We start from the raw sequence: 11,269 nt of genomic DNA, 5'->3' as shown, positions 1-11,269 counted from the left end.
GTTTGTCACCGAAAAGTAACAGTCATGCTCTTTCTATTGTAATATTGTTTAATATATATTGGTGGACTAACGATATTGGAAAAATAATTGATGATGATGATGCCATTTAAGGGATAAACTTTGAATGTTATTGACCTTAATTCCGTTCCATGTATATATGTAGCATGTTGATATGGTACTGCTCAAGGTGTGCATATTTTTATGTTCTAACTGTGCATTGCAAAGTTTGTCTGGTGATGCACAAAATAGATGTATTTCATTGTGATTTATTTTTATTTGCAGGCTGTTGTTTTCACTGATATTAGCCTTGAGAAAGCCATTGAGTTCAATGATTACTGCCATAGCCATCAGCCTCCAATTGCTTTCATTAAATCTGAAGTCAGAGGTCTTTTTGGCTCCGTATTCTGTGATTTTGGGCCTGAATTCACTGTTTTTGATGTGGACGGAGAGGAACCCCATACGGGTATAATTGCATCAATTGGCAATGACAATCATGCCCTGGTATCCTGTGTTGATGATGAGAGGCTTGAATTTCAGGATGGTGATCTTGTTGTATTCTCTGAAGTTCATGGTATGACAGATTGAATGATGGAAAACCAAGGAAAATTAAAAATGCAAGAGCATATTCTTTTACTCTTGAAGAAGACACTACTAATTATGGTACCTATGTAAAGGGGGGTATCGTTACACAGGTGAAACAACCAAAGGCTTTGAAATTTAAGACACTTAGAGAATCACTCAGTGATCCGGGTGATTTTTTCTTAGTGATTTTTCCAAGTTGATCGGCCGCCCTCCTGCACTTAGCATTCCAGGCTTTGGATAAGTTTGTCTCTGAGTTACATCGCTTTCCTGTTGCTGGTTCAGAGGATGACGCTCAGAAGCTTATTTCTATTGCCAGCAATATTAATGAGAGCTTGGGAGACGGAAATTGGATGATATCAACCCAAAACTTCTGCGGCACTTTGCCTTTGGTGCTAGGGCAGTTTTGAATCCAATGGCTGCTATGTTGGTGGAATTGTCGGACAAGAGGTTGTTAAAGCATGCTCTGGGAAGTTTCATCCACTTTTTCAGGTTTGTATGATTTCTGGGTGTTCATTCTGATGGCTGAGCTTTGGTGTTTGGGTCATTTTACATGTGGGAGGTAGACTGAGCCCTAATGAGAGACTGTCTAATTGTTTGTGTTTATTCATTTGTTGGGGGAACTGAGAATAAGTTGGCAACATGGTTATTATTTGTGTCATTTGTTGCTTATAACAAAGGTATAGCCTTGTTATACTAGTGTTTTTAGAGTGCAAATTTTGGGGTTTGGCTGATAGTCTGCCATCCTTTGGTAAACATTTGCTGCATAACACTTTGAAGGTCAATGATGTGTCTAAGACTGTGGTCTTCAAGAATTTGTTATATTTGTGTGATGTTGTGCTTGTATTTTACTGTGTACTTTGCTTAATAGGATTGTCTACCTGCCAATGTTCTTGAGTTCATCCTGATCATGTTTTGGAAATGCATGTTCTAGTACACGGCATGGTCATGCAGACATGTGCACGCACATAGGGCATATTCCCACCTAGATGCATGTGTGCATGTTGAACATGACTCTGTTTAGCCTGATCACTGTGAATATATTCTGGATGATTTACTTCCATGTATTTTCATTATCCTTAAGGAGGAGCAGGATGTTACATTACGATCAATAATCATGAGACGTATTGGTACTACGAGCTGTGTGAAAATGGATGAGATATCAGAAAATATGGTTATTTATTTCCTCCACAAACTAGGGGTTTGCATGTTTGTCATTGAACCCTGTCGCTTGAACATTCTTTCTAGATCTTTACTCTTTCTTGGATTGGTTAGTGATTGTGTTTTAAACCTCACCCTTTTTGCAGTATTTCTACTTCGACTCAGTGGAGTCACTTCCTACAGAACCACTTGATCCCAATGATTTTATACCAGTAAATAGCCGTTATGATGCACAAATCTCTGTCTTTGGATCCAAGTTACAGAAGAAGTTAGAAGAAGCTAAAGTGTTTGTGGTTGGAGCTGGTGCTTTGGGATGTGAGTTCTTGAAGAATCTCGCCCTCATGGGAGTTTCTTGTGGAAATCTGGGGAAGCTGACAGTTACTGATGATGATGTTATTGAGAAGAGTAACCTTAGCCGGCAGTTCCTCTTTCGTGACTGGAATATTGGACAAGCTAAGTCTACAGTTGCTGCATCAGCTGCTGTTTCCATAAATCCTTCTCTGAAGATTGAAGCACTGCAGAACCGTGTGGGCCCTGAAACTGAAAATGTGTTTGACGATGCATTTTGGGAAAACTTGAGTGTTGTGATTAATGCACTTGACAATGTGAATGCTAGACTATATGTCGACCAGAGATGCTTGTATTTCCAAAAGCCTCTTCTTGAGTCAGGAACTCTTGGGGCAAAGTGCAATACCCAGATGGTCATTCCCCACCTGACAGAAAATTATGGTGCTTCTAGAGATCCTCCTGAGAAACAGGCGCCTATGTGTACTGTACACTCATTTCCACACAACATTGACCACTGCTTGACATGGGCCCGATCTGAATTTGAGGGCTTGCTTGAGAAAACTCCTGCTGAAGTAAATTTATATTTGTCCAACCCAAGTGAATATACTAATGCAATGAGGAATGCTGGCGATGCTCAAGCAAGGGATAACTTGGAACGTGTTCTTGAGTGCCTTGACAGGGAAAAGTGTGAGACCTTTGAAGACTGCATTACATGGGCTCGCCTAAAGTATGCTTTTTATTGCACTTTTTGGTAACTCTTCTGTAGATAACATGATTTTGTACTGAGAGTACACTAATTTCATATATGGGCGTCTATCACAGGTTTGAAGATTATTTTGCTAATCGGGTGAAGCAGTTGATTTACACTTTTCCAGAGGATGCTGCAACTAGTACTGGAGCTCCTTTTTGGTCCGCTCCAAAAAGATTCCCTCATCCACTGCAGTTCTCAGCTTCTGATCCTGGTCATCTTCATTTTGTGATGGCAGCTTCTATACTGCGAGCAGAAACATTCGGCATACCCATCCCTGATTGGGTGAAGAACCCAAAGAAGTTGGCTGAAGCAATTGATAAAGTGATAGTACCTGATTTTCAGCCAAAGAAAGATGCAAAAATAGTGACAGATGAGAAGGCCACAAGTCTTAGTACTTCTTCAATAGATGATACAGCTGTTATCAATGATCTAATAGTCAGGTTAGAGCGTTGCCGGGCGAACCTGCCACCAGGTTTCAGGATGAAACCAATTCAGTTTGAGAAGGTCTGTTATTCTATATTTTCTTCTATGCAGCTGATTTTCATGATTCTTATTTCAGCTTCGCATTGAGATATAGCTTTTGTATGCGTTCTCTTGCTTTGACATTTTTTTCAGATGTAATTCATTCTCACAAAATATGTTACTGAATAATATTCTCCAAAACTGCAGGATGATGATACAAACTACCACATGGACATGATAGCTGGCCTTGCCAACATGAGGGCTAGAAATTACGGCATTCCTGAAGTTGACAAGCTTAAAGCTAAGTTCATTGCAGGACGTATCATTCCAGCTATCGCAACCTCAACTGCCATGGCCACTGGTCTTGTCTGCCTGGAGCTTTACAAAGCATTGGATGGAGGGCATAAAGTTGAGGACTACCGAAACACATTTGCTAACCTAGCACTTCCTCTCTTTTCCATCGCTGAGCCAGTTCCGCCTAAGCTCTTCAAACACCAGGATATGAGTTGGACAGTCTGGGACAGGTGGATTCTTAAAGATAATCCTACACTCAGGCAACTTCTTGAGTGGCTGAAGGAGAAAGGCCTGAACGCCTATAGCATTTCATGTGGAAGCTGTCTGCTCTATAATAGCATGTTCCCCAGGCACAAAGATCGAATGGACAAAAAGATTGTAGATCTAGCAAGGGAAGTGGCCAAGGTAGAACTCCCTCCATATCGTTGTCACTTGGATGTTGTTGTGGCTTGTGAGGATGATGAGGATAATGACATCGACATCCCTCAAATATCCATTTATTTCCGTTAGGCTATTTTCATCCCATCGGGTGTACCCGGGGCGTATCCTAGATGAAAGGACTACCATTGCAGCAAGTTTAGCTCGACATAATTTGTAGTGGCTTCTCAAGCCAACGCTGTTAATTATATCACAATTCGTACATGAATTGCTTTGCCCATCTGATCATGTGTAGTTAAACTGCACTCGTGCATGGAGTTGTTTTGATTTTATTGTTGGGTGTTGAACCAAAGATCGACTTCTCTCCGGGTGTGACGGGGGCTGGAAGTCTCATTTCATTTCCTCTTGCTTTTGGTCTCCTGGAGGTTGGTCGTTTCTCGCAAACGGCTAACTGTTAGCGTGTTAAACTGTTTTGAAGAGCCTTTGTATTTGACGATCACTTGTTTTATTTGCGGTTTTTATCACTGTTGTGTGGGATTTCTTTTTGGGCCAACATTATTGTGTGGCCTAAAATGTATAGAAAGATAATTTAATCAAATTTAAAACATTTATATAATTTTATCTGTTTCGTCTAATTGCCCCGGGATGCAGGTGTTCACACAAGTATATATGGTCAGTTAAGAGGGTATTTGGATAGATACAAAATCATAATTTTAAAAATATTTTTATAATATACGAAGTGAATACGTGGAGGGGTTTGTTTTGATTTACGGAAGTGTTTGAAATTTAGTATAACCTAAACACTTTTTAAGTGTATTTTGTAGGCTTCTGCTTTCTGTTCTTGAGGAGACAAGAATAGTTTTCATCCTCCGAAAGAAAGAAGAAAGATATTTTAAAAATCTTAATATATACTTGGTTTTAATTATAAAACTCAATTAACTAATATGGAGAGATTAAGAACTTATTTAAATTAGTTATTTGTAATAAATAGATGTTTTTTTTTTAAAAATATCCTTACTAATCAAGTTCGTTATCTAGAACTAGTATTATTAGAAGAATTATTTTTTAAAAAATGAATAAATATGAGAAACAAATTTAGGTTTTATATTTAGAATCAAAATAAAAGTCAAACAAAGTTTTCTATTAAGGACAGAAAGTAATATATTTTAAAGTGCACATGATTGTATTTCTGAATTATAAACTTACGGTAATACGTAATAAAATTAAGGAGTGATTGTGTTGTGTAAAACATTCGCTTCGACTGATGCCGCCGCCTCCTTTTTTTTTTCTTTTTTTTTTAATGGACGCAGATTTCCGACTATTTTCACACCATGAATGCTCAAAATAGTCATTTTCTTCACAGTCTCGTTTGATCTGCAGCCTTACCACAGTAATATGTTAATGCAAAACCGCAGGGTAGTAATTTAAAGATGAGAAGAAATCCAGCCACAAGAAACTTGGCATCCATCATAATAAATAAGATTTTGGGAATTGTCACAACATTATCGATCGTAAAATACATTTTAATCAGCAATGACTTTTTGTTCAAATAGTATCTGTTCATTTTTTATCAGCACCCTCATCAAAGTCTCTGGAAACTCCAGCTCTGAAATCCAATTGTTTCTGATGTTTTGAGCGACGACGCTCGTCAAAATTGTCCCATCCATCAAACTGCAAGAAGTCAAGCATGTTTTCTAAGACTCCATATGACTGTTGTTTTAGAGCCATTGATGATGTAAACGTTATGTTGGAAAGAAACCTAATGAGGTGTCTCTGAGAAAAGCAACAAAAAGTGCATACCTTGCGAAGGATATCAATGGTCATTTCTGTATTGTGAAGATCCAATGTGGAGAGCTGAAGTCAAGCCTTGAATAGCTTAGATGGAAGGGATTTCATCGCATTGTTACTAAGATACAAAGCCTGCATGATGACCAGAAACACCAAGGCTGTGTTTGTGAGTTCATGTCAGAATATAACAAAATGACTGATAATGGAATGAAATAAAGTAAAATGGTAATTCGCAAGGAGAGAAAAGCTGGCAATATAGGATTTTAAAACTTCGAAAAGAAGGGAAAACGAAAACTCTTCTAGTCATAAAACCAAGACTTCCACGCTAAGAGATTTCCAGAGCATGAAATAAAGAGTTTTGTTTCATGAATCAATCCGAGGCACTCACAGGAATATTCAAGGGCACGAGTAAAATTGCAACAACAGATAATTAACAGCTATGACTTTAATTTAATCAGAGGGCTTTAATTGTTAGGCATAAGAGTGGGCACATGCCTTCAAACAGCTCAAGCTACTGAATGTCTCTGGCAATTCTGTGAGAAAATTGGATGAGAAATCAACCTGCTCCACAAGAAAGTCTTGATAAGCACGCTACAGTAAAAGAAAATCACAAAATATATACCATCCCTGTCATATTTTAAATTCAGTTTAAATAATACACCACTGGAATACTTTGTTTCTTTTTTCTTTTCTTTTTTTTTTGGGGGGGGGGGGGCGCTCAGCATATGTACCTCAACAAGAGAACAGCAATTTCCTATAAATTCGCTGACAGTACTCATCCTGAGAAAAACTGACATGATTATCAGCACAATATTTTTACTACCAAAATAACATAAAATTTTAATTTTTTATAATGTGTTTCTGCAACAGTTATAACCACATGAGGGAAATGGTTGGTTAGGTTAAATGGACTGGACCCATGAAGTTCCGATTGCAGAGAGGGAGAACACTAAGGTTTTGAGGACATTGTATACTATGTACTCCTCCAGTCTTAAGGACCTAATTGTTAAATTGATTTTGGTCCTAAATTTAATACCTATTTCTCATATTTATCAATTTTTTCTAAATTACCCTTATGGATATTCTCTCAACCATAACCAAGTAGAAGAAGGAGATAAGGTATTAAGGAAGATGATTATGGGTTTTAAGAAAAACATGTCATATTTCTTATAATTAACTAACTTACCTAACTTCCTTAATTTAATCAAATTAGTTAAATAGGTCTTATATTAAAAACTAGAGGAGTATTCTGTATTTGTAAGCTTAGTATGGTCAATTCTAAACATAAATTTTTCTACTTTCGGTTCTTAAATCTCTACAACATATAAATCAGAAACCTATAAGTCAGTTGCAAACCAACTACAGAAGAAAGGAATAGGGCAAAAAGAAACACGATTACGAGTTTGACCAAACTAGATAGTGCATCATTTGTGGAGTAAATAACTGACTATAAGTACATAATTCATATTTACCTATTATTGTTCGCTCGCAAAACTTCCAGTTTTGTCAGATGTCCGATTTCATTAGGTAGGTTAACCAACTTATTATTGGAGACATGCAGCTCCTTTAAAGATATTAGAGATCCCAGAGCAGGAGGCAAAGTTGTCAGACTGCAAAATGAGTTCACTGAGCAAATTATGTAAAGGACATTATTGATAGTCTCCAACCAACTTGATTCAACACAGGAATCTAGCAAGGCAAAAAGATTGGAAGCATTCACTGAACTATGCTGTAAAGATAACACGATAAATAGAAGTAATATAATCCAAACACAGTACCCAGACTAAGACAACAGTCAGAGCCAAGCGGTTCTCAAATACGTCGCACAGGCAAATATTAGCAATTCTACTTCCTCCTTTTACCCTTTTACCTTAGGACAGGTGACCCAACTACAGCAACATGAGAGATGATCTGATTGAATGAATCCATTTAATTTTTGCTTCAAGCCAGATACAACAATATATGTAATGATATTCTGGACAACTTCGGCATCAACAATGTACATGCATTGCTGTTAATTAATTTGGCATTTCATTGGAGGTCAGCCAAAATAAAAACACCCCGAAATCATAAATGACAAGAATTACTCACTGGTTCTGGTTCAACGATAATACCGTTAGGTGCTTCAGAGTTGTTAATCCTTCCCAGCTTATTGATTCATCCAGTAACTCATTTGCATTAAGGAATAGTTTCTATAACATTAGGAATGCGGCAACCAGTGTCAAATGTTGCTTCACTAAAAATTTCCATACATAGGTGAGGTTACAAAACCACAAAGACATAAACAAGTTCAGCTTACCTCCAAGCCAGTAAGGCTTTCAATTTTAACAGGCACATTTTGAATTGAGTTGTTGCTGCAATCTAGAACTCTTCCATAAGACCCAGATGCCCACAGTTCATCGGGTATAGCCTACTTAAGTTACAATCAGTAGGAAAAATAAGAGGACACTCCATACCAAATTGGCTAGTAACAAACAAAAAATATATTCTTCTTCTTTCCCTTTCCCCGGGCTTCCTTTGCCATTAAGCTTCTTTCCTCCCTCCTCTCGTTTCTTTATTTATTAAAATTGAGCAGATTCTCACGACATATACGGTCTTGACTAAATAGACTAATCACTATCACCATTGACCTGCGAGCAATAACTCACATAACAAACTTTGAACCCCCCCCCCCCAAAAAAAAAAAAAAACCCAGTTTTCATCCTGGGGCCTGAAGTGTTCATTTCATTTTCACATCCCTTACATTCATACCATCAAGCAAAACTGAAGATTAAGTCTTGCCACAATAGTTGTCAAACTTAAATTCAAATTTTATTCACTGTTAGCGTGAATAGAGCTTAAAACTGAAGGTAAACAGCATAGGGCCACATATTAATTCTGAGACTTTAAAAATAGTTAAAGAAATCCTGAAATGCTTTCATAATTCGACCCTTGTTTACTTGCGGTGTCAAAGTTATATGCTGGCAATGGATCAAATCCCCGGAAAGACCAATTCGTCATTGACTAGATTTATCTAGGAAACCTTGGAAAAGAAATTTAACATACTAACAATAGTTTGTTACCTTCAAGTTACATTCAGACAGCGCTATAACTCCAGTGGCAGTCCATCGTTCCAATCTGTTCTTAACAGGAAGTTTCTTTGCGTCACTGCTCAGGCTTGAGCGGTTATCTCTCCTCGTCCTGGGTACAGCCTCGGCTTTTTTCAAGATCGGACCCTCCTACACAAAGAAATTAGATTAAAGAAATGGCTTAATTTGAAGAACGGCATTAGTTTTCAGTGTCATATAAATGAAAAAGGAATCAATAGTGCTTCTACAAAACATAATTTCGTATCTAAGCTTGATCATCGCTATATGACTAAATGGTTGTCTAAATGCTCCAAATGTCAAAAAAGACACCCTCTACGAAAAGAAATAAAATGAATCTACAAAATACCCCTTGATGTAAACCCTGGGAAGCCACAAGCATAATCTTGGCGCCATTTGTCAATTCAGAAGCCGTCAACGTCAGAGAATCCTCCAAAACTCTTCCTGACAAAACACCCGATCATCAACAAAAGGATCCTCGCGATAGATGCGACGCCTTCGTAAAGAGAGATGAAAAAAGAATTGAAGAAATAGTATGTAAACAAAACCTTTGAAGATGAGCTTTTGGCCTCGGGGTAGGACATTCGTGGGCGGCAGGAGAAGGGACTTGAGATCACTAATGGTTGAGTCGGGTGAGATTGAGATGGGTATCGACCTGCCACTGAACTTGACGTTGACTGTGATGGTGGCGTCGCTTGCTCCGGCAGTGACAGAGCTCTCTTCCATTTCACCGTTATACTTATCTGTGCCTCTTACACGAAGACGATGGACAAGCTAATTTCTGGACCCAGAAATTTTTGGCAGATGAAATTACCAGTGCGACCTTCACATTAACCGGATTGTTGTATTTATCCCATTCCTAATATAAAACCTATTTTTTTTAATTTTTTTTATTTGATTATAGTCGAAAAAAATTTATAAAAATAATTTAAGAAAAATTAATAAATATAAAAAATAATTTTTATATTTAGGATCAAAATTAACTCAATAATTAGGTCATATATTAAAGATTAGAGGAGTATCTCTCAACTTGTTTTTACGTTTGGATATTTAACTAATTTAATAATTATTTATTGAACTAAGCATTATTTATTATTAAAATTAATATTAACTATGTTAGATGTATTTGGAAAAAATAACATTGAAGTGCTGGCGTCAAACAAATAAAATTAAGGTGCGTTTCTGAAAAATAAGTCAGGAAATGCATTTATATCTATTATTTTTAAAAACACAATTAAATATTGAAATTTTATAAAATTAAAGTAACTCAGGGCTTGTTCCTTTTGTTCACTGCTCAGTCTTGTTTCTAGACAGCATGGTAACAGGGAAGGTAACATATGGGACTCATCTTAGTTATTTACTTCCAGGTTATTTTTCAGCGAAACTAAACAGTTATAAAGGACTGAGAAATAAGCAAGTTAGATAACAAAAAGATCAATACAAATATTGAAATTGCGAAAGACAGGGATGGATAACATGGATTTGTAACCATTTCGTCTGTAAAAAGCTGAAGGGCAAGGAATCTGATTATTTGAGGCACACCCCTCACTCTCTCTCATGAAATATGGAATCTGGGCCAATTCCCTTTAATAACATGGCATGCGCATCTACAGATTCAACACAACAACCAACCAAGCCAGGCTGTGAGGCTCCTAGAACACAGCAGTAACTGATAAGAGTCAGATTTGGTCAGTGTCCTCTGGTGGGTGTGAAACCTTTGACTTAAAACCCAAAACAAACAAGAACATGATACAAATATCTCTCAGTCTCATCATAATGAACAACTGAACTGGCTTCTATGTTTAGAATTGGACTATTTCATCAGTTTATTACCTTAGATCCTGTTATGGGTGTCCGTAAATATCAACACTCTTTCTTGGTTGGACCAACATGAACCATTTTGACACAACTTACCGTGTCTTTTGTCGTTGAGGAAACAAAAGATCGCAGAGGAAAAAGGTGAAGCCTGGGAATGTAGCAGCCAAGTGAAGAAGAAAACAGACAATCATTGGATCACGTGATAAAAGGTGAAGCACAATCATTGAGCTCTCTCTAGATTATTCTGAAACTTCGAATCAATCGCATTCACACTCGACACAAACATGGCCATGTGTGTGTTTGTGTTTGTGTTTGTTTTACCTTCCTCGTTCTGTGAGGTTTATGGGACAGTGCGTTTGGCTGAAAATCAAAAAAGTCCATGGCACCACGTGATGGTTGAAGCTTTTCAGAAGCCGCGCACTTGGGTGGCCATTGAAAACCCTTTTGCTTTTGCAGGACCGTGAAATTATTTGGTTGTCTCCAAACAGGCCCTCCACTTACCCACTGCTTATATCCGATGGCCCCATTCTCTCCCCTCGCTCCATTATCCTCTTTTCCCTTTCCTCCATGTAATGTTCTAGCTTAAAGATTTTTCTTAAGAAATAGTTTTACTGTTGCTACTAACAGGGATTAGGTCTAGCGAAAATGATCAGTATCCGACAGT

At 37.6% G+C, this 11,269-nt stretch overlaps 1 protein-coding gene and 1 pseudogene across 2 annotated transcripts; one reads left to right on the top strand and one right to left on the bottom strand.

Moving 5' to 3' along the window:
• The first annotated feature begins 249 nt into the window (after positions 1 to 249).
• On the top strand, positions 250 to 4,437 carry LOC114741565 (ubiquitin-activating enzyme E1 1-like; annotated as a pseudogene).
• An 874-nt stretch (positions 4,438 to 5,311) lies between these two features.
• LOC114741567 (LRR repeats and ubiquitin-like domain-containing protein At2g30105) lies at positions 5,312 to 9,559 on the bottom strand. Of its 2 annotated transcripts, none has more exons than XM_028929836.1 (10): positions 9,336 to 9,559; positions 9,137 to 9,231; positions 8,764 to 8,919; positions 8,001 to 8,111; positions 7,793 to 7,893; positions 7,174 to 7,311; positions 6,433 to 6,491; positions 6,197 to 6,262; positions 5,714 to 5,833; positions 5,312 to 5,584 (listed from the first exon to the last, which is right to left on the bottom strand). In XM_028929836.1, the coding sequence occupies exons 1-7, from the start codon at positions 9,511 to 9,513 to the stop codon at positions 6,434 to 6,436; spliced, it is 837 nt and encodes a 278-aa protein (XP_028785669.1). In that variant the 5' UTR covers positions 9,514 to 9,559; the 3' UTR covers positions 5,312 to 5,584; positions 5,714 to 5,833; positions 6,197 to 6,262; position 6,433. The 2 variants fall into 2 exon arrangements, with proteins under 2 accessions (XP_028785669.1, XP_028785668.1); XM_028929835.1 differs by having other exon boundaries at positions 6,433 to 6,481; positions 9,336 to 9,554.
• Positions 9,560 to 11,269: the final 1,710 nt, after the last annotated feature.

Source organism: Neltuma alba, unplaced genomic scaffold (assembly GCF_004799145.2).
Source record: "Neltuma alba isolate B1F8T4 unplaced genomic scaffold, ASM479914v2 tig00003421_pilon, whole genome shotgun sequence".
In the NCBI taxonomy this organism is placed as follows: domain Eukaryota; kingdom Viridiplantae; phylum Streptophyta; class Magnoliopsida; order Fabales; family Fabaceae; genus Neltuma; species Neltuma alba.
The sequence above is the reverse complement of the archived record's forward strand: the minus strand, read 5'-3'. Positions and strand labels throughout refer to the sequence as shown.